Source organism: Xiphophorus hellerii, chromosome 3 (assembly GCF_003331165.1).
Source record: "Xiphophorus hellerii strain 12219 chromosome 3, Xiphophorus_hellerii-4.1, whole genome shotgun sequence".
Lineage (NCBI taxonomy): Eukaryota > Metazoa > Chordata > Actinopteri > Cyprinodontiformes > Poeciliidae > Xiphophorus > Xiphophorus hellerii.
This window is the reverse complement of record NC_045674.1, coordinates 20,548,906-20,572,425: the sequence shown is the minus strand read 5'-3', so window position 1 is coordinate 20,572,425 and position 23,520 is coordinate 20,548,906. Positions and strand designations below refer to the sequence as shown.

Below are 23,520 nucleotides of genomic sequence, written 5' to 3'. Positions count from 1 at the left end.
TAAAGAATAATTATTTTCCTTTATCTCATGAATGAGCGACACTTTCATTTCTCTAATAAATGAGCCTTACTTTTGTTGCAGAATGCCTTTTTTTTTTTTTACTGAGTGAAATTTCTGTTTCATTTGCTCAAACACGAAGCTCGTCTTGAGAAGAAAATATTCCACCTATAGTTTACGTGATGTTTTTAGAAGAAAAAAAATTCCTGTCCGGCCTTGAGGGGATCCGCTCCGTGTTTTGCAGCCACTCGTGCGGCTGGGTAAAATGGCTGTATGTAGCTGAGCCTCGTGTTGGTTGGGTTAGCTCCCTGCCTCTACCCGGGCTCGGTAACACAACTCCCACAACAATTTCTGTCGCTTCTCTACGCATTGTATGGAGCCTCCATCACCTCTCTAACCCTACTTTCGGAGCTGAAACCGGGGGAGATGGCAGCCGGATTCGGTCCGGAATGAAGGGATAGGAATGATTCGATTCAAGGATTGATGGTTTTCAACAATTATTTATATTCAATGCTAGCTTTTGATTGTGACTGACTCGGCGAGAGAGAGGGAGAGAGTTGGGGGGGTATATCATGGCCGCTCAGGTCGCCACTCTTAACACTAGTCCGCCTTCTGAACTTAAAAAGCCGGATCGAGACCCGAAGGAAGATACGGTTCCAGGGGACAAGCAATCCGACAAAAAGCAGCCCTGTTTGGACAGCGAATCGCCGGGCCGGGGAGATCTGCAGGACGGGGCCGACGGTGGAAATGCAGGGGGAGGAGGGGAACCAGAGATGAAGAACGGGAATGGGAACCCGCCCAGGGTTAATAATAATACCCCGAATGACTCTGTGGGACCGGAGGGAAACAACCACCCCGGGTTCGTGCATCACCACGGTCCCACTTTCTCTCCGCCTTCGTACGGATACAGTCAGCACTACGGTCGGCCCGCTTTTCATCAATATGGCGGACAACAAAGCCCTGGCATGGCAGCTGCTGCGGGTCCGGGTGTGCAGTCGAGCAACATGATGGACCCATATCAACCCAATTCACACGAGCATGGCTTCTCGAATCACCAGTTTAACAACTACAACCCATTCCCGAACAGGACTCCACACCCGGGCCAGGCGTTCGGCATGAACTCCCCTCGCAGCGCTCAGGCGCCGACAGCTGGGGGCCAGCCAGCTAAGCAGCAGCCACCGCCGGGAGGACCCACGGCGATGGCTGGATCTTACAGTAACCAGAGATATAACATCGGAAATCCCCAACCAACATCCACACCGACGCTCAACAAGCTCCTGACCTCTCCCAGCTCAACACGGGGGTATCCAAACTATCCGTCTGGTGGCGACTACAGCAGCCAGGAAGGAGCTAGTAAGGGACCAGCAGATATGGGCAGCAGCGGTCAGTACGCAGGGAGCAACCCAGGCTGGCAACAAAGAACCCATCACCCGTCGCCCATGAGTCCGGGGAGTGCTGGGCAGCCTCTAGCCAGAAACCAGGTAAACCCGACCGTTTAACCGCTACAAGAGCTTTAGCATGTCTGCTTCCCTCCTCTGAGCTAGTTCACAACGTAGCAGGCCAGCCATTGTCTGATAGTAGTTCGCAAAGACTCTAAAATGGCTGCCTCTCGTGTGTATTTTTTCACTCTTTACAACACACCACTTAATAAATTTCGCTTTAATTATATTTCTAAATGCACGTTTTAAGAGTAGAGTGGTGCTTGGTTTGGGTATAAGTTGAGGAAATTATGTTAAGGGAGCCAAGAAGGCCCGACTTTGAAAAGAGGGCGAAAATAGGAGCAACGGCTCGTTTTTCCTTCCCGTACATTTTTCTCCCTTTATACGTCAGATTTACAACACATTTGCTATTAGTGTAGTTATCCTGTACGACTATATAACAAACACTCGCACATTAGTGTGATATGGTTGTTCACAATCTGATGTTTGTGCTGCTTTCTTGCCCGTTGAGCTGTAATTTTGTGGCCATGACGGAAGGAATGTGTTGCGTGCCGAATGGGGGCTTTCACGGTCAGTTAAATGGCCTGTGTAGGTCCTGTTTAAAATGCTTATTTGTCCCCGGGGATATCACGAAAGGCTGTAAATTCTTAAATTGTTTTAATCATATATCGATTAGATGCGCTTCCTTGTTCCGTGGAGCTGCTGTTCTTTCTGTAAACGGGCAGCTCTTGCCTTATGAGTGACGGTGAGCAGCCTTTTCCAGATTGCAGTTTGCAGTGGGATTTGAATTGTGGAGGTAAAATCCTACTGTCAAAGCCAGGAGATAGTTGGTCTTGGGTTGACATGCGAGGTGAAATCTGATTGGCTCCTCATCCGCTGCTCATGGCCATTTATAATTACATGTGATGCAAGGCAACAGTTGCTGATAAGAACACAGCGTTAGCTCATCACAGGGTCATCGGAGGTATTTCTGCTTCACTCCCTCTCTCAGTTCCACTTTTTTTACTTTCAATAGACATTGGCCAATGCTAAAGCGGCGGGGGACAGAGAAAATGTTATATTCAAAGCTGTTCAATATCTCTTAGTTGTTTGTTACCAGAATTCAAATGCGTCAATGGAGGCTCCAGTCCACATAATGGTGCATATAATAAAGAATGTGAGGCAGTTTTTAATTTAAGAGTTGTGTGTGAACACAATTTCATCTGACAATGTAATAGGAAAAACTCCAAATGATTACGTGTGTAGGTTAAGTATTAGGACAATGATTTAAAAAAAAATTATAATTTCTGGGATAATTTCTGTCTGTCTCATCTCATTGGAATGTAAAATACCAAATGAACACCCTGTCTTTCTGGCGGTTGAAATAAACACAAGTTAATTGACTTGTATTACCATATAATTGGGATTTTTCTTTTTACAGTTAAAGAGATAACAGAGATTATAATTTGTTAAAACAAAATGGCATTTGTTTCTGTTCGCCTTCAAGTAGTAAAATACATTTCCGAGTTGAGACAGTCTTATTCAAGTGTTTGTGTAGTAAATCAGTCTTTCTAATGGAGGTGTTTAAATTACAGACTACTTGAATGTCTGATTAATTGCGCTGATGGGACTGATGCCAATATGTTAAATTACTAACATTATCCGACGCAATGTAATGCTACTATATTGTGTATTCATAAATTAAGCAGCATGACATGATTGTTTTAGGCCAAACTTGTAACTTGCTGACTGTAGTTGATTCATACTGTTCCCTTTGTTTGCACTTTATTGTTTTCTTTTGGTGACCCAAATATTCAGAAACATCCAGCTATTTTGTAAAGTAGTCTTTTTTTTTCAGCTGGCTGCATTTTGCAGCAACAGGAGGGGAAGGGGCAGTTCTGCATTGCTGTGTGGTCTTTAAAAAAAGTCCCATTTATTCTGGAACTTTTTCTTGCACCTTTTTCAAAAAGCTTTTACACAATAGTGTAAAAGCTTCAATATGTCAATATGATGGGTTGTATTAGCAAATTTTAAACGGTAACCTTTTAAATCTGTGCGTCTTTTGATGTCAGTAGCTGGACAATGTCTTTTTTTGGGAATATGCTGTGATATATAAATGGGAATGATCTTGTTACTCCTTTACTTTCTGCTGCATCCAAAACTCCTACTTCAGTCAAAGGAACTTCCAGCGCCTTTTTTTCCCTCTCTTTCACTTTACAGTCCTTACAAGGGAAAAAAAAAATCTTGTTAAAGTTGTTTAACCCTGTTAAAGTTGGAATTGGCCGGTCGGGACCTCAAAAGCAAACCTTAAATCGTTTTTGACCTTTTAAAGAGTGATAGATGTATCTCTCCACAAGTCCAGTCCTGAACCTTGTTTTGGCAGCTATGTGACTGCTGTGTCTGGCATGCCGCACAAGTTTGACTTTGTGTGTCTGCAGAATTCCCCCCCGACCTCCCCACCCCAAGCCAATCAGAAAGCTGTTCGCCATCTCTCACCCACCAAGGGAGTTTCCTGTCTGCTTTATGCAGATTAGCCATGTGCTATGCCTATTTATTTCACCTCATTAATGTGGATTTACAGTTTGTCACACAGGGCACTTTGTATTCTTTTTGCAAAAGAGAGCGTTGTAGGGTGAGCACATTCATTTCGGCACAAATCGAAACGGCATTAAGCGTTGTTTTTTAGTTATTGGGGAAATCTTTTGGATGGAGAGGTTATAGTGGTGGGTGAGCTCTTGCGCCGTTTTCACTTTGCTTTCACTGTTGTTAAGGCACTTCCCTCATTTCTGGTGTCATTCATCCAAAGCCAAACCGCCTTCTCTTAGGGGGGGGGGGAAGAGAACCCTTCTTGGACCAGGCTCAAAACAGGAGCACAGCTGGGATATGTTTAGTATTGGGCAGACTGCCCTCCATTCGAAAGCAGATATATATAGCTCTGTTGACTTCCAAAACTATGGCAGAGTGAAGTGAAAAAAAAAATCAGGGTAATGACCGTGGGAAATAAGGTGAAAAAAAGCACAGTTTGCCCATTCACTGAAACTGCTTTATTACCTCAGCACTGCAGTCATGCATTTTTTTGAGCCTTTGAAATGAAGCAATGCTCTAATTACACCAATTTAAGAGAAATTGCTTGTAGGTTTTGGTGTTTATTTCCTGTTTTTGTCTCATTAAATAAGTTTGTTTTTTTGACATTCTCAGCCTCCTGGTCCTATGGATCCAATGGGGAAAATTAGAGGTCAGCCATATGGAGCAGGCAGTCCATACATCCAGCAGTCTCAACAGGTGCCTCCTACAGGTCCTCAGTCTGGGCCTGGGTATCCTGGCCAGGGTTACGGCACACCAGGTCCACAGCGATACCCAGTAGGCATGCCAGGTCGTACACCAGGAAGCATGAGTGCCATGCCCTACGGTCCACAGGTAATCGCATCTTATTCAGAAGTTTATATTTTTATTATTACTTATTTGTGTTCTTTCATGTTTATTTTGGTAATGGGCAGCATATAGACAATGTTATAAAGTAACTGTGGCTTTGGCCTTCCAGTCAATGTCCAATTCTCAGACGTAGTCCCTGACTGTGTTTTTCCGTTAAAATAAGGAAAATCAAATAAATGTAAGACAAAAAAAAGCTAGTATGCTTTTAAACAAAGAAGATTATTTGATCACGGACTTAGGAGGCAAAATCAAAACTACTTAAAACATAGTCAACTAAATCAACTGAGACCAAAGAAAAAAGTGCATACAAAAGAAAAATTAAACCCAGATATGAATCCCCATTTGTTTCTGAACCAGTCAATGTTAAATTCAAACCATCAAAGTAGATCTGACAGAGTTCAAATGACCCTGAGCTTTGTGGGTAAAACATCACCATGTGAAGCATCTCTCACAGATCTGCTGTAATTTTGTAAACATAATCGCAGACAGGTCAAAGTGCATGCTTAGTTAAACACCTAAATTAAAATTTTATATTGAAAACAATAACCTGAGCAAAAATCCAAAATATATTTGATTTGATTTGTACACTGATGCACGTAACTGTCTTATTTGTTTTGTAAGCAAGAGTTTCTAATGCTCAATTAGAAAGGGACTCCGTAGATTTGATTGTAGAGTTGATAGCTTGAGATCAGGCAGAGCATTTGACAGAAACACAGAATGGAATTATATTTATAAAAAAGATGCAACAAATTTAAAGAATAAGGTTTTACTATATTAAAATAATTTATTTTGAGATCATCAGAAGTTATCAAATATTGGCACCAGGTGATTCTACAGTTTTTTTTGTTTACCGGTAGTTTGTTTTTTCTTTAAAGAAAAATTGTTTGCCATGTATTTGACGGTCAACATGGGATGTCCAGCCACACTGAACGTTTCTAATAAAATTTTAAGCTTTTTTGCAACAGCTTCAGTGTTTAACAGCGACACAGAGTTGTCATATCACTGTACATCTGAAGGCTAACATCAGGATTGTGAATACATAACCAAAAGTAGATGTGACCTAAAATTGTTTCCAGTGGAGTTCTGCGTTGTCTAAAATTGAGATGTGCATATATTTTAATTTTAGATGGGATCTTATGGCCAACAGGGACCAGGAGCCTACGGCTCACAGGGCCAGGCGCCGTATTACAACCAGCCAGGTCAGGCTCCGCATCAGAGCCAGCAGCAATCCCTTTACTCCCAGCAACAACCCGGTCAGCCTGGGCGGCAGTCGCCTTACCCCGGGCAGCCCCACCCTCCGTCTTCAGCTCCACACAACCAGGGGGGACCACCCTATCAACAGCCCCACATGCCCCCACAGTCCCAGGGTCCCCTGCCTGGCCCGTCCCAAGGCGCCCCCCAGTCTCAGCCGCCTTACTCTCAGGCGCCTGCCACGCAGCCCAGCCAGTCTCCGTACGGCCAGCAGCAGGGGCCTCCCACTCAGACCGCACAGCAGCCAAGTTCCCAGGCTCCCCCCGGATCCCAAGGCCAATCCAGCTACCCAGGGTCCTCACAAGGCCCCCAGCAGGCCCCTCCGCAGCAGCAACAGCAGGCGCAGTCCCACCCGCAGCAGCCACCGGGACACGGCCAGCATCCACAGGGTCCGCCTGCAGCCTACCCGCCAAACACTCAGCAGCAGCAAGCACAGCAGTCACCTTATCAGCGCTTTCCTCCTCCACAACAGCAGGTACAGGCCCTCTGCCTTGGATTGTGCACATCCTTCTCTGTATATGTGCTTCTATTAAGCCTGTGTGTGTGTGTGTGTGTGTGTGTGTGTGTGTGTTTAGGAGATATCCCAGGACTCGTTTCAGTCCAATGCCCCTGCATCCTCTCAGCCCAAATCTGGTCCAGAGGACGGTCAAGGCCGTCCATCCAGCCTTCCGGTCAGTAATGCTTGTTAAATCACTTTTTTTTTTTTTTCTTTCTTTCACTAAGACAGTTTGTAGCTGTGTAAATGCAGCTTTATTACACAGTTACGTTTCAGCACCAATCTAGAATTGCATCTTAATATGGGCACGGTTAGTTTTAAAAGCTCTTTTTTATAGATTCCTTTGTTTAGTGCTATAAAATAACAGTTTCTGTGTTTGTTTTGCTTCTGGATGATGCTGGTGGAAAATGTTTTTGTGAAATTAGAAGTTCTGTTTGAATGCTGCAGGACTGGGATAATTTTTTTTCTTTTTTCGCTGTAATCTGTATTTATTATTTGGCAGTTTGATGTTTTTTATGTTTAAAGCATTTTTGTTCCCCGGAGCATAGAAACCAAACATTTTATGTATGTGTCACAAAGGAAGACGTGCCTGATTCAAACTTCATGGCTGATTTCTGGATTTTGTGAATAGAACTGATTTTATTGGATTCTGATTTGAAAATTAATAATGCATTTGTTTTCCTATTGGTGCCGTGAGTAGCTATTTATTATAGATGAAATGTCATCACCATGTGTGTGAATAAGATCCTGAATGCGTAAAACAGAGTTTTACTCTCTCCTCACTACATCATTTAGTCTGAGTGTTTAAACTGAAAATCTGCCAACATTTCCAAGTGCAGCATAAATTGAAAGCGTGTAAAGATGAATCAGACCCACATAGGTGTTGATAAAGTATTGCTCTCTCTCGCTGTCTTGCATCCTGATGGTGATAGTGTGTTCAGAAATCAGAAATGTACAGTTTGAGGTTTTTGTATTATGCAGTTCACATAAGTTATTATTGAACATTTAACTGAGTGTTTGTATTCGACTGCATGAATTTTACATCGACCAGACGGTCAAAGCTGCAGCTTATTGCTTGTATCCTCTGTGTACTTATAAAAGGCAGTAAAAAGACACTGTGACCCTGCAAGCACGATTTCTTAATATTTTGACTAATTGACCAGTCTTTGGTTGTATCTGTTCGTCTTTCCAAGCATTCTCAGCATCACTATCAATATGCTTTGGGAACCAATTTATTTTGATATTCCTGTTTATTTTCTTTGAGCTCTTTGTGCTTCTAGAAAGTATAAATATACACAGAGTATCAGAGTACAGGCTGACCTGGTGTCAGTCAGTAATCTTTGACCTGGAGGCTAGATGAAGTAAAATCACATCAGTAACTAATCACTAAGTTATCTGACTTTAACGCTTAAGCTTCTGCTCGTTCGGATCTCAAGTCTCACTCCCGTGTGTATTTATTTGCATTTATAGAAGCCATATATCACATAGGTATTTTAAGGAGTCTTTTGTTTATTGAAGTCACGTGGTGAAGAGGCTGCCTCTACATGCTGACTCTGCTTGCTCACATCCTGCAAACCTTAGTAACCATGACAACCCCTGGCAATAATGCACACTCACTTTCTCTCTGAAAAAGATAAATAAGGACAAAGGCCTCCAGGGATGTTTGTGTGAGCATGTGTAGTATTTGAATCTATGCCACTCACGTGTTAACACGGAGGAGTTGTTGCATCACGTTATCTCAGCTGATGCAAAAAGAAGCCAGTTCAGTGCTGACTGTAAATCAGAACGGCTCTGACACTTTTGGTTTTGTTCCCGTCTCTGTCTCTCTTTAACCGGCTGTCTTGTTGTTTCCAGGACCTGTCCGGGTCGATCGACGACCTGCCGACGGGCACGGAGGGCGCCCTGAGTCCTGGCGTTAGCACGTCTGGCGTGTCGAGCAGCCAGGGAGAGCAAAGTAACCCAGCCCAGTCGCCCTTCTCTCCGCACACGTCTCCCCACCTGCCAGGCATCCGAGGCCCCTCGCCTTCTCCAGCTGGCTCCCCCGCCAGCGCCAGCACTCCCCGCACAGGCCCGCTGTCACCCGCCAACTTGCCAGGTGAGCTGATCGCTTGTGCTGAGGAGGATATTTAATAGATTCCTGACGTCTTACTCTGATTACATGTTTGAATTGCAGTCTGAGGGGAGTGGTGTTTCAACCTTTCTGGTTGTTGTTTAGATGTAAATCTGAGTTTCAAGACAACTTGCTTTTTAAAGTGATTTTTTTTAATGCACTTCCAAGCTGCCAGACTTTTGTGTAATTTTCTAAATCGACTGGGAACAAGAAAGTTTTTCAAGGAACTTTTTTTAGCCACTTGATTCCAACCTGAGAGTCCTTTAGACGTAAAAAAAAATCTTCACAACTCAACTGATCAATCAGTTGAACTTCAGTGTATGCCTTTATAAATATCCAATTTTAAATGGGATATTTTATCCCTTTACTGGGAATTCATTACAGAGCATAAGTTAAATGTTAAACTATTATTTGCTCCTATCTGATCTGTTGGTACAAACATTTTCAAGCTTTGGAGACAAATAAAAAGTTTGATTTCATAACTTTAGCTGAAGCCTTGAGAAAGTGTCCAGGCCTCAGCTCTCTGTCGGGTTCTATTTTTCCTAAATACATTTTCAGATACTCTTCATCTGCTGTAGATAGATACACTTGTTTTCACTTTGCTCAAGGACGCGGTTCTGCCAGTCTGATACAAGGGCCGGACAGAAAAAGATTGGAAAGAAAACTGCTGGAAGACAGTATCTGGAGAGTTAAGACAAATTAAAAAGATTCTCAAAGCAGTCTGGCTCCTTGGAAAATAAGAACAAGACATGCGAGTTTAAATTGTTTATATAGCTCTTCATTTAATTTTCCCATCTCTTTTAAAAGGAGCGATTGCAATTTTTACTACTTTATAAACACAATGCCCTCACATTAAACTAAAAGCATGTGGAAAAACAAGTGAATTAGCACAACTACTAAGTCTCTGACGTAAAAACAGTTAGTGACATTATTTTTGCAGCTGTTCAGATGCGTCATCCAAGGTGTACTTTTTAGCTATCTAGGAATGTAACATTCATCCCTTTCTGAACAATGATGCAAGTTCAGTGTCTTGCAGATGTAGCCTGATTTATATGAGGCTGGACATTTTGATAGACTTTTGTCACATCTTATAACCATTTGAATAAAATTCACAGAGAGGGAGGCACTGATCAGATGTTTGTAGCAGATTTCCTATCTGTTTTTTTGTAAAGTTTCACCCTTCACAATAAACTTCAAGGATTAACAGGAGGAACATCCAGAAATAATTTGCAGAGAGAAGCGTAAGGAGAGATTTATGTTTAATTTGAAAGCATTGTTTTGGTAAACAACAGGATGCATACACAGTGTTTGTCCGCCATTATTGTTATAAAACCGACTAGTGTGGTGCAGATTTTCTGACTGCCGCTGACGTCATACTTAACTGTATATGACGTTTCTGAAAGTCATTTCTGAAAGCCGCGCTGCAGATTGTGGTCTCACCTTGTAATTTCAGAAAGGAAAGAGGCAGATCGTAGGCCGTTCGTCTCTGCAGGTTTATGATGGGAATGTTTTGTGACGGTGCATTACTAGAGAGTGTCGATTCTTATCTTGACTCTGAAATTTCCAAACGGCTGCCAACATTTCCAACTCCAGCTTGTTCTGTGACTAAAGTTAAAAACGAATAGTAATAAACTCAGCCTGTCCCAACATGCACGTACATTTCAGTGCATACTCTGATTTTCTAAGCAGCTCACTGATGCTGGAACTGGTGAACTTTGGGCCTTCTTCACTCAGCAGCAACTTTCACACAGAAGAGTGTTGCTCTTATCCCAATCTTATAGCACTTCATGTATTTATTGATCAGAAAAAGATTGATGACAAACACAAATGCTCCATCAATCAAGATTTACATTGTTAATGTCATAAACTGGAATCTGGTTTTCGGAGAATACGGGTCTGACTGTGTGAATCAACCCCTTGCTCCCCGATTAAACTTAAGTTGACTCAATCTTCTGGTTTTTCCTCAGGGACCCAGATGCCTCCCAGGCCATCCAGCGTTCACTCGGATGGGACGCTGCACCCTGCAATGAGCCAGTCTCCAATGGCGCAGGACAGAGGTTTGTTGCTGTCTTAATTGAATGTGTGCACTAAAATTAACGCGTCAAAAATAGTTTCTGTTGCTTCTCATTTTCACCAACATATTTTCCTCTTCCGTTTTTGTTTCAGGGTTCATGCAGCGAAACCCTCAGATGCCTCCCTACGTATCCCCCCAGTCGGCCTCTGCACTGTCACCTCGCCAGTCCTCTGGAGGACAGATGCATCCTGGGATGGCGCCTTATCAGCAGAACAACTCCATGGGTGGCTATGGGCAGCAGGGAGGACAGTACGGTCCCCAAGGTTGGTACTTTAAAATTGTGCAACAGCCCTTGGAGACTGCCTGCATAGGGCTGATATTTATAAAGTATAAATGTCTTCTTATTTTAAATATTGCTGGTGAAACTAGCTAGACATCGCGTCAGACCAACCTACAGAAACGATTTTCTTGTCTCCATGTCTAAAACCATGCTATTGGTGGTCCTTCGCTCTGCTTTCACAGCTATAAATAGCTGCCATGGAGTCAGAGAGTCAGCTGATGTTGCACAGCCTCCTGTCAGTGGAGCTCAAACTGTGACGAAGGCTTGTTGCTCTGCTAGCAAATTGTTAAATAAACTCTTTTTTTTCCTATAATAAAAAGCTTCTAATTATAATTTAAACATCCATGTGTTGCATTGAATATGCAAATGCATTCACACCATTAGAACTTATAACCCCAACTGTTCTGATAAAGCTTCTGTAGTTTGTTACAGAATATTGGTGAACATATTTTCACTTCTTTGCCAAAAATGAGGTGCATTTTTTGTAGCAACTGTAGAATGCAGGCTAATAATCTACTTGAACATTTCTTTGCTTACTCTTTACTGTAGGTTATCCCCGCCAACCAGCCTATGGGAACATGCCCAATGCCAACTACCCTGGCCCAGGCATGGGCTCCATGAACCCCATGGCGGGCCAGGGGGGAGGCCCACCGTATGCTGGCATCCCTCCAGGGAGAATGCCTCCGAATCAAATGGGGGCTCGTCCCTACGGCCCCAATATGGGCCCTAGCATGGGTCCAAACATGCCTCCGAACATGGGCAACATGCCACCCCAGGTCAGTTCAGGAATGTGCCCACCTCCAGGAATGAACAGAAAGCCCCAGGATCCTGCAGTCATGCAGCACCCCTCCAGCAACTCCATGCTCAACAGGTTGGTTTACAGTTGGTGTTCATCTGGACACTGAGTACAGTCCAGAGTTAAACATCCGGGGCATTTTCCATAGACTACAGATGATGTTGCCTTCTTACAAAACACAGACTTAACCCTTGAATTTAACATCAAAATTAAAGCTGCAAATGAGATCCAGAATTTACTCTTCTCATTTCCTGTAGATTGCCTAAAATAATTGTAAAAGTGTGGAAATTTGAAATTGGAAATTTTCTAATGAAAATTCTTGTCATTTCTAAATGCGACCGACATAATCGTCTTCTACTTTACTAATGCACAACACTGTCTTCCCCTGGATGGTAAACCATATTGCCCCTTTCAGAAATGGGGACTTGAACTGTTAACGCTGTATTCTCCTTGGTTTTCGATTTGCAGAATGCCCGGGTACCCCAACATGTCGCAAGGCATGATGGGGTCCGGTCCACCGTATGGCCCACCGATGAACAGCATGCCTGGAATGATGAACACTCCAGGTGGATCGCCTTATCCCATGGGGCCAAACATGGCCAACAACACAAGTGGTAATATAATACATACAGAGATGACTGTTGCTTCATTTAGTCAGTAACATGGGAACTTTTTAGATAACTGGAACCCTTTCCTTACCTGCAGGTATGGCTCCTAGCCCAGAAATTAACAATAAGATGAATAACAAAGTAGATGGCGGTGCAACGCCAAAGCCAGAATCAAAATCAAAGGTACTACTTTTGCAACTGTTGTTAGTCTCCGTGTTTATTGGTAGCTGCAGGACCTTTACAGAATTTTTAAAATCGTTTTGAACTTCTTTCCGGGGACATCAAACAGAAGTCCAACTCATCCACGACAACGTGTGAAAAGATAGCACGCCTCTATGAGCTGGGACCAGAACCAGACAGGAAGCTTTGGGTGGACCGTTACTTGGCCTTTGTGGATGAGAAAGCCATGGGCATGACCAACCTGCCCGCTGTGGGGCGCAAGCCTCTCGACCTCTTCCGGCTCTACGTCTCCGTTAAAGAAATCGGAGGAATGATGCAGGTGAACATGGCGCCCAGAAACCACAATAAGCTAAAAATCCCACTTTGCTTTTGTCTTTACAGTCTTCTTTTCTCTAATTATTGTGTGCCTTTTCTTTGTGATAGGTGAATAAAAATAAGAAGTGGCGTGATCTAGCCACCACTCTGAATGTGGGTACATCCAGCAGTGCTGCCAGTTCTTTGAAGAAACAGTACATCCAGTGTCTGTATGCCTTCGAGTGTAAAATAGAACGTGGTGAAGATCCTCCTCCTGAGATCTTCACAGACAACAAAAAGAACCAGGCTGCTAAAGTCCAGCCCCCCTCTCCAGGTTAGAACTCCCCTCGTCTTTTTAGATAAAACATGACTCGCCTCCTAAAAGAAAAAAAGACTTGATTTCCTAATTAAAACCTTGTACCTTATCTGTCTGCTCCTCTCTTCTTTCAAACTGAAGCGTCCCTCTGCTCCACAGCTGGGTCAGGGTCCCTTCAGGGTCCACAAACGCCCCAGTCCACCAGCAGCTCAATGGCTGAGGGGGGCGATCTTAAGCCCCCCACGCCGGCATCCACTCCTCATACCCAAATGCCCCCCATGCCACCTGGCCCTAGGTCAGTATCTTTAATAGTAGATCCAAACTCACAATAGGCTGATAATTGGGCTAATTTCTGTTGGTGTTTTCTTTCTTAGGAGCAGTGTAAATCTGCAAGACCCCTTCTCGGACGGAAGCGACCCCGCTTTTCCCAGAAAGAACATGACTCCCAACTCCACCTATCAGCCCGGCATGAACACAGCAGACTTGCCAGGCCGAATGGGCCCCTACGAACCCAACAAGGACCCCTTCAGTAACATGCGGAAAGGTGGAAGTCCTCAGACTTATCTGAAGCATGACGGCCATTTACCAGTCGTCAGGTTTTAATCTGCTGTAATTGTGACTGTATTTTTAGTCGGGGAGCAGTTTCTGCCTGCTAACCAGGGCCCTAACAACGTTGTGGGTGACCAGCAGCAGCCGCCACAACAACAGCCTCCATTCAACAGAGGACCGCCTGGGGCCATGGGCACAATGCCAATGGGGCCCAGACAACAGTATCCCTATGGACCAGGCTATGACAGGAGGTAGGATCCATTAAAGATGGCATTTTGGGGAATATTGATTAATGGAAACTATTATTTCTGATTTAATAAAAATAACCCTATCCATTTAGTGCAGAATTATGCATTAGATATATAGATATTTTTTTATTTTAGAGATGCACGGATAGGCCTGTCACGATAAACGATAAATCAATTAATCGTACGATAAATTAAAACTATCGACGTCATTTCAATTATCGGCATTATCGTCTCTTCCGGCCTTTTTCTCTTTCTGTTGATGACACCGAATGAAAAAAGGCTCAACTCCGGTGCTCTCCACTGACTCCTCCCTTCCTCATTTCCTTAGTGTAAAGCCCAGCGCGCACTACACATCTTAGAGCTGTCGGCCGATTGTTGGCCCATTTTTAAAACCTGACAGACCACACATTAGCCGACAGAAATCCTAGGTATAACGGTTCGATCGGGTTCGTTCCTGCCGTGTGGTGTCCAACAATGGGCACAAAATAATGGCTGCAAGTCCAGTGAACTAATTTTAAAACCAGACATTAATCAATGCTTTACTACAATCTACCTGCAATGCATGTGACTAATGTCAGCGTAAAGTCCTGAATGAAAAATCATTATAACCTATTTACGTCACGTTAACGAAGAACAGCTGAAAAGTTACCAGGTTTATCAACTGCGGTAGCAATTTCGCTCCAACTCCTCCCCTTGTCATTTCTATATTCTTTGCATGTTGAATAAACATTAATGTTGTTTCCACATATCATCTCCAATGTCCGCTGGACTTCGGGTTGCGCCGTGTCAGCTGTTTGGGATTCCCCGACTTAATTTCCCCTCAGAAAACACTGAGGAGAATCCTCGCTTTCTGATTGGCTACCTGTCACATTTAACAGGCTGCTTAAGATCCCAGTGGGGAAAAACCCCTGATTTGGATCGGAGCGGCAACGACGATCTACCGTAACACACCACACAATCTTAGAAAGACCAAAGGTCTAAGATTGTCATAAGGGGAAAAATAGGAGCAAAAAATCATGTAGTGTGAACTATTGCATCAGGTAGTCGGATATGCCCATCTTCTCTATTTAAATCTAATTATTACTGAAGGGCAACATAATATACAGACTTCATAATCTGCACTCTTTTGGTTGAATGCAGTATTTATTTCCACTTTGGCTTTATGTTGTTTAGTTTTTATCAAGTACATTTTTTGTTAATGGAGACTGAGAATCCATTTTGTTTTTGGTTGTTTTGTTTATTTTGTTTATCAGCTCCAGTGTTAAATATTCTTTTGAAAATAAAGTGTATCTATCTTTGGCAGGAAATCACATGCATTATTACGTCATTTCCATTAAATCAGTGTAAAAAGGTCTTCAGACAATATTATCGCTTATCGCAATAATTTTTTGAGACAATTAATCGCTCAGCAAAATTTGCTATCGTGACAGGCCTATGCACGGATGACAATTGCAGATACCAATTTTAGCTGATTCCTCTTCCTCTTTATAAACAAATAGCCCTCCTGCCATTGGAGATGATGGTCTAATTTGGCAGAGATTGTGTCACAAATTATGTGAAAGCAGTAGCTATAAAACACAATTTAATAGTTTTAATACAGAGACAGAGTGACTGATTTGACTTTTTACACAGACATTAACATCCCTTAGTAACGATTTGCCCAGCTAGCCAAGTCTTAGTTTGAATGTCTTAAAACTTCCTTTAATTATGAAATCTTCAAAAAGGCTGCCAGTATTTCCAAATCTAGGATAATTTGCAGACTGATGAGTTATAAAATAAAAATAAAAACAGAAACTCTGATATACTTGTTTAGCATTTCTGCCATCTGCTAAAGATGTTGCTCTTTCACAGCCTGAATAAACTACAAAACATATCTTAAATATGCCTATCTAGAAAATAGTTTACTTCTGAAATAGCTTCTTACACCTAGTACCAAGTGATCTTCTCATTTGGTACTGAAAATGGTAAACTGAGTATTTTCCTTCAGCACAGGTGTCCACACCAAAGGGTGTTTATGAGACCTGGAAACACTTGCAGTTGAAATCAGATGTTTATGCACAATGGACACAACCTTTTTCCCACAAACTGACAATAATTCAACAGTTTTGTTTTAGGACAGATCTGATTGCCAAAATTATTTTTATTTGCTAAATGTCAGAATAAATAGCTTTTGTACACTAAGATCACTATGCCATTACACAATATCAGAAAGCCCGATGATGGCAAGGTTTTGATTGGAGAAATATATTCACACCTCCTTTCAAGGAAACTCCTCCAACAAATTGTTTCCTAGTGTGACATCATTTGAAAGAACTGAGAACCTCCATAAGTCTGCTTCATCTTTGGGTACAATTTCCAGATGTCTTGAAGTACCACATTTATCTGTTGAGATTATTAAAATTTCATCAAAGTATAACTAGCATGGGAAAATCCAGACATTGAACCTTTTAGAAAAGAGATGGATTGTGTGTCCCAGAGATGATCGAAAAACTTTTTTATTGCAATATTTAACAGAAATATTGCTTTTTTAAGTGTTGTAATGTTTAGCAGCTGTACTTACAATTTAAAATAAAGAACTCTAATAACGTATGCATTCTTTTTTGAGTCATTACTTTGTTACTGTAGTCCAGTTTTGCACATTTACTGAATGGATTGACAGACCTTAAAGCATCTCTAAACACATAGTAGTTGTAGTCTACTCCTGCATATTGACAACAACCTGAAACGCTTTAGAGAAGAACCATAAGATGTTAGACTGGTGTTTGTTCTAGGATTAGTGTCCAGGCTAATATTTAGTTTTTCTACTTCTCATCATTTAATATCTGCACAAACAAATATTTAGGTAAACTATAAATCTTCCATGTCTGTTGTCCTGCTTTTTCTAGACCAGAGCAAGGAATGGGCCCAGAGGGCAACATGGGATCTGGACCTCCTCAGCCAAACCCGATGATGCCTGCCAACACCGACACGGGGATGTATTCTCCAAATCGCTTCCCACCACAACAGCCACGGTAAATTTAAAGAACACTTGAGGCGAGACACGTGGCAGACTTTCTGGCCTCGAACTAGCTATTATTAAAAACTGATCTTTTTCATGTAAAAGAAAACTTTTGAAACTTGATACATTAACTTCAAAGTTGTAGATGAGAAATCTATATGTGAAAGAAACATTACACAAATACTTCATTGTTTGATCCTAAAATCTTCCCCAGATAGTCACATGACGCAACTAAAATATACTTTATTAATCTCAAAAAGAAATCAAATATTGTTATAATGTAGGTACCTTTAACAATAAATTTCCAATAGTACAATCAATATTCTAGATAATGCAGAAAGCTCTTATCTTTTTGTATTTGAATGTGTTGAAGAGAAATGTTGCACACTGTTTAAAGGTGTGTCCCAAATTTAACTGAAATTTTACTGAAATCTAAATAGTTAACAAAATAAAACTATGTGGGTGTATTTTGTGTTGAAATCCAGTGTGCAAGTATATGACCAATATCCTCACTTATCAAACTGACAAGGCCTGATGTTTACAGACATGATTCCTATGGAAATCAGTATCCTGGACAAGGAACGCCCCCTACTGGTTCCTACCCAAATCAGCAGCCTGGAATGTACCCACAACAGGTATAATGTCCATCTGCAATACTGCAATGCACAATCTCTGACTATTGTCCATGTGATGTAATTAAATAAATTAAAAGTACAGTAGCAAAGCTTATTATTTAAAAAATATCATTATTTGTAGGGTTATAAGCGTCCTGTGGAGGGAGGGTACCCCCCATCAAAACGCCATGAGGCAGAGTACAGCAGTTCTTTCCCTGGTGGACAGCAAGGACCGCAGCAGCAGCAACAGGGTGGCACCGCTGCTCCATCATCAGGACAGCAGGAGCCGTACAATCAGTACAGCGGCAGCGGGCCCTACCCTGGCCCTGACCGCCGTCCACCTGGCCCCAGCAATCAGTTCCCATTTCCTTTTGGTCGAGAACGGATGCAGGGAGCAACTGGGCCCAATGCTCAGCCTAACATGCCTCCTCAGATGATGCAGTCGGGGCCCGAGGGTCCTCAAGGGGGCATGTGGCAGGGACCTCGAGACATTAACTATCAGAATTACCCTAGACAAGGTGGACCTGGGGGGCCAACGCAGGGACCCGGCTACCATGGCATGAACCGCCCTGACGAAATGATGCAATCAGACCAGCGGATGAATCACGATGGCCAGTGGGGGGCCCAGATGGGCCCTCGGCAGCCTCCCTACGGTCCAGCCGGGCCTGGACAGCCCATGCCTCGTTCAGTCCAGACCAACTACCAGCCCCCTCAGGGTGTGCAGAACCACATTCCACAGGTGTCGAGCCCCGCCTCCATACCCCGCCCCATGGAGGCTCGGACATCACCAAGCAAATCTCCTTACACGCACGGATTGATGAAGATGCAAAAGGCCGGCCCCCCGGTACCTGCATCCCACATTGTGCCCCCTCCAGTGCAGTCGCCTCTAATAAGGCGAGACATGCCTTTCCCCCAGGGTTCTGTCGAAGGAACACTTCCTGTCCTTAAACCACGACGGAGACTCACCATGAAAGATATTGGTATGACGATGTTCAAACACTTTGCTTTAAAGTATTTTTAAAGAATAATTTTATTAAATATAATACTTTCTCCAAATGTTGTAGGAACCCCGGAAGCCTGGAGAGTCATGATGTCCTTAAAGTCTGGTTTATTGGCTGAAAGTACATGGGCCTTAGATACCATCAATATTCTGCTGTATGATGACAACAGTATATCAACCTTCGATCTCAACACGGTAAGACTTATCATTCCCTTTATAATAAGCACGGCTTGGTGTGAAATTCATGACTCTTGTGCAATCAGAAAATTTTATTCCAGGTCTCAGTAACTGATAAAAGAAATTAGGAGCATAAAGAATTGTTTCCATAATTTTATCACTATTATCTAAATGTTGCCCTCTACCATTTGTTTGCTCCTATCTCTTTCTTTGTTTTTTTTTTTTTTTACTCTGACATTCTCCCTTTTAGCCATGTCTTTGTTTTTTGCACATATTTAAAGACTATTTAAAATAAAAAAATAACAGAATTTTACTTGAAAGAAAGTCTGGAAATTCAGAACTTATACCTTGAGTGAAATTACCACGGTTACACAATATTTATATTTTTTTGTTCAAATATAGCATTTGTGTAGTTACTTAATTGCAAAAATGCAATACTTTGGTTTAACTATTAAAATAGTGTTTAAATTATGGCAGTGTTGGCTTTTTAGCACTTAGTGTTGTTTTGATTTCAATGGGTGAGCAAAAATTCTCGTAAAAATTTTCCTGTAGTGACTCTGGTCACACCACCACTTACTCTGACTTCTCATTGAAAAGACTTAAAATCTTAATAAAGGGAAGATTGCTGAGGTTTTGAGACTCATCTTTTGAAACCTTCATAAGCTAATTGGCTAAGGTCTACTTAAGGATTGTTTTGTTGAGCATGTGGCTATCTACGCTAATTTTTCTGGTCCTTGTTTTAAATGCAGTTACCTGGGCTGCTGGAGTTGGTCGTGGAGTATTTCAGGCGCTGCCTGATAGAAATCTTCGGTATTCTGCGGGAGTATGAAGTTGGGGACCCTGGTCAGAGGACTCTGCTCGATCCTGATGCCTTGAAACGGGACCTGGACAACCTGGAAGAAGAGCAACCACGGTTTGAGGACATGGAACAAGAGGAGACAGACGACGAAGAGAAGGAGGAACACGAAATGGAGCGGTCTGTTCCCGTGAAGGAGGAGGAAGACCAAGAGCCATGCTCGCAAAGTCGAGATGAGAAGACACAAGAAGAGAGGAGGAGCAAGGGTTCTTCATCTGAACAGACGGGCTCTGTGCAATCTCTGCCTGCCCATGAGAAACCCAAACAGGCCAGCAAGTTTGACAAATTTCCAGTTAAGGTGGTACGAAAAAGAGACCCGTTTGTGGCTGCCCAGTTAAATAATCATGGTAAAGTTCAAGAGTTTGACAGCGGGCTAATTCACTGGAGCGCGGGAGGGGGCGACTCAACAGAACACATCCAGACCCTCTTTGAGCCTCGCAAGAACTTCTTAGAGCCACGACAACGGATACCCGTGCCTTCAGCTCTACTGAAGCGTCGGCCGCTGGATGAAGACATACGGGGAAGTTGTTTGCCAACTGAGGAAGACAGAATGAAGCATCACGATGAAGAAGAAAGGCCAAAACAGAGCAGTTTGTCAGAAAAATCAACAGACTCTGAGAAAGCTGGCTTAACAGTTGGCAATGACGAGGAGCAACCGTCTGATTCAGAGACGAAGCTGGCTGAGAAAGGGCCTAAAAGTCACCAAGAGAATAATAGACCCATTCTGGCTTCTGGAAGCATTTTCAACCAACAGGCACAGCAGACTGGCACCATCCTAGAAGATGAGCCTCACAGTAAAGACGAAGGGCCGCTCGTCACGCTGTCCGACTGGCAGGACTCGCTGGCACGTCGCTGTATTTGTGTCTCGAATATTGTCCGCAGCCTCTCCTTTGTGCCAGGAAATGACCACGAGATGTCCAAACATCCCGGACTGCTGCTCATACTCGGACACCTGATACTGCTCCACCACTGGCACCCTGAGCGCAAGCAGGCCCCTCTCACCTACGAGAAGGACGAGGATTCAGATGAGGGAGTGGGCCAGAAGGATGAGTGGTGGTGGGACTGCTTGGAGATCTTGAGAGAGAACACGCTGGTCACTATGGCAAACATTTCAGGTCAACTTGACCTTTCCACCTACCCTGAGAGCATTTGCCTACCCCTGCTGGATGGTCTTCTCCACTGGGCGGTGTGCCCCTCGGCAGAGGCCCAGGACCCCTTCCCAACCCTGGGCCCCCATAGTGCTTTGTCACCTCAGAGACTGGTCCTGGAGACTCTTAGCAAACTGAGCATTCAAGATAACAATGTGGACCTCATCCTGGCCACTCCCCCTTTCAGTCGGTTGGAGAAGCTGTATGGGAACTTGGTGCGGTTAATCGGAGACAGGAAGGTTGCAGTTTGCAGGGAGATGGCTGTCGTCTTACTGGCCAACCTGGCCCAGGGTGACACTACTGCAGCCCGAGCAATCGCTGTCCAGAAGGGCAGTGTGGGCAACTTGCTCGGCTTCCTGGAGGACTCTCTCGCTGCCACCCAGCTACAACAAAGCCAGAGCTCTCTGCTGCACCTACAAGGGATGCCCTTCGAGCCCACCAGCCCGGACATGATGCGACGAGCTGCCCGGGCTCTGCACGCCTTAGCCAAGGTGGAGGAGAACCACTCGGAGTTTACACTACACGAGTCGCGACTTCTCGACCTTTCAGTGTCTCCCCTAATGAACTCGCTGGTTTCTCACGTTATCTGTGATGTACTCTTTTTGATCGGCCAGTCATGACAGCTGTAGGGAGCTGTGGCTCCACTTGTTTGAGGGGTTTGTTCTCCAGTCCCCCTCCTCCCTGGGAAAAAAAAAGAAAAAAATCTGGCTTGTGCGTGTAAAACTGGGCAAGGACAGTTCATGTGACTGGCTTTAATTTATAAAAAATGTTTTAAAAATCCTTCAGATTACATTCAGCGTGCCCTTCACAGGCCAACCCTACTTAAGAGAGGGCGATCACGGAGCTGCTGCGGACTGCGAACCAGAGAGATGCCGACAAAGGGACACTGCTCGCAAGCCTGAACGCCAACCGGATGATACAGAGCCGAGAGCGCCATTGTTGGGAGACTGTTCTGCACTTGGGGAGGGGGTGTGGGGGTGAGAGTTCTTTTTAATAAAGATAAATAAATGATTAAATAAATAAATAGCTGAAAAACAAAAACTGTAACCAAAGTTGCTGTCTCGTTTACAGTGAGTTTGGGAGACGCGGTGTGCCCTAGCTCTCCCCTTGAGGGGCACAGTGAGTCTGTAACTGAGGTGAAACAGACTGACAAGTGACCTACTGGTTGTAGATGCTGTAGTTGGATCCTCACCAGTCAGCCCGACAGTAGACCGTGCTGTCAATAAACACCTTCACCGGGGAGGCCTGTGCAGTGTGCAGTAGATTGTAGGACATTTTCTGTGCCGTACTGCTCTTTGAGTGTAAGCATTCTGTAAACTATGTTTCACACAGAAGCTGATGAGCTAGAGTTCTGAGGTCATTTTAGTTTGGTGTTGAACAGAAAATGGCTTTCTTCCCCAAAGTATCAAGAACCTACAACACCCTTACCTCCTCTTATCCCTTGATTGTATGAATACCCTTATGAAAAGAAATCACCTCTTAGGACTGGTTTTCAACTTCAGATACAGCTTTGCTGTGGTGTATATATAATGTTGTACATTATACTTCCTTCCTCTCTGTCTGTCTCTGTCTGTGTCACTATTCTCACACTTGCTATCGGTGAGAGACGGAGGCAGACTCTTCGGTTTGCCAGCGACCTCCGGCCCCCACTGATTAGACCCACTCTTCTGGTCTCCTCCACAGCTCCGTAGTATGGCAGACGGCTCAAACTTGTTATATCCTGGTACAAACAAGAATAAACTAGATGAAGTACACATTTGACAAATTTTCTCCAGTCATGAATTCTGCATATTTGTATTTCAGACTATGTAGCTAAGACAAACATGTAAATTCCTCCCTTTCCCCTTTTTTGGCTCAAGGAATATCATTTATTCAGTATGAAATCTTTATACTATATGTTCCACGTGGTAAGAATAAATGTACATCAAATCTTCCTAAGCTGTTTCATTGTTTTATTCAACTGAAATTTCTGAGTTTTGCACAAAATCTGTTTGACTTTCTAGTCTTATGCTGTCATGGTTTGGACAAATTTTTATGGCATGTGAAACCTGCTAAAATGAAAGCACCTGACTTTAGAAGAGCACGTAAAAGCTTCAAATTGGATGAGTTTATTAATTTTGGTAATTTTTACGTACAGCTTCTAGTCAGTCATAGGATTAAGGTTTTTCAAATAATTGCAATAATATAAAAGTGAAATATGAGAGAAGATTTTTCTTTTTAGCTCAAGCTGTTTATCGTCACACTCAGTGTTTTAAAATGTAGATTCGTTAAACAAAGATCTGGTTTATGTTCGCACAACTAGCATACATTTAAAATAGTGTTTTTAAAAAAGAAATATTTGTTTAGAAAAGAAGTTTCTTGACATTCGAAAAACAAAGCAGAAATACAATGTTTGTGTTAGCAGTAACACAAATTATTTACCATGCAGCAATTAGGAAGTCACTATGACTCTTTGGCGCCTCTTGCTGGAGATAATACAGAATTGCACGTTAGCAAATTTCCGAGCTATTTTGGGTTTCACAACAGCCAAAATAAAATCCCAAATGTGTAGTTGTTCAGGCGAGACTCATTTGATAATATATATATATATATTTAGATGCGAAACTAGCACCAGGACGCTAGTTTCGCCCTGGGTGAAACGCGCTTTCAGAAATCCCTTCGTGTGACCCACAGCTTGA

The 23,520-nt window shown here is 43.1% G+C and overlaps 1 protein-coding gene across 3 annotated transcripts; it reads left to right on the top strand.

The window, feature by feature from the left end:
• Positions 1-252: 252 nt before the first annotated feature.
• Positions 253-22,776, top strand: arid1aa (AT-rich interaction domain 1Aa). Of its 3 annotated transcripts, none has more exons than XM_032557961.1 (20): positions 253-1,478; positions 4,614-4,832; positions 5,995-6,573; positions 6,674-6,769; positions 8,449-8,689; positions 10,672-10,761; positions 10,871-11,041; positions 11,608-11,929; positions 12,323-12,468; positions 12,560-12,645; positions 12,752-12,961; positions 13,066-13,270; positions 13,394-13,547; positions 13,627-13,796; positions 13,884-14,052; positions 16,935-17,060; positions 17,592-17,682; positions 17,804-18,641; positions 18,726-18,856; positions 19,588-22,776. In XM_032557961.1, the coding sequence occupies exons 1-20, from the start codon at positions 570-572 to the stop codon at positions 21,460-21,462; spliced, it is 6,828 nt and encodes a 2,275-aa protein (XP_032413852.1). In that variant the 5' UTR covers positions 253-569; the 3' UTR covers positions 21,463-22,776. The 3 variants fall into 3 exon arrangements, with proteins under 3 accessions (XP_032413852.1, XP_032413851.1, XP_032413849.1); XM_032557960.1 differs by having other exon boundaries at positions 5,974-6,573; positions 13,412-13,547; positions 19,588-21,462; XM_032557958.1 differs by having other exon boundaries at positions 570-1,478; positions 5,974-6,573.
• The last annotated feature ends 744 nt before the right edge of the window (positions 22,777-23,520 follow it).

What these genes read in the sequence shown, in the direction of transcription:
- arid1aa (XM_032557958.1), top strand. Translation starts at nt 570, where the DNA reads ATGGCCGCTCAGGTCGCCACTCTTAACACTAGTCCGCCTTCTGAACTT. An exon ending in CCCATGCCACCTGGCCCTAG is followed by an intron (nt 13,548 to 13,626) that starts GTCAGTATCTTT and finishes TTTCTTTCTTAG; the next exon opens with GAGCAGTGTAAATCTGCAAG. An exon ending in GGACCAGGCTATGACAGGAG is followed by an intron (nt 14,053 to 16,934) that starts GTAGGATCCATT and finishes TGCTTTTTCTAG; the next exon opens with ACCAGAGCAAGGAATGGGCC.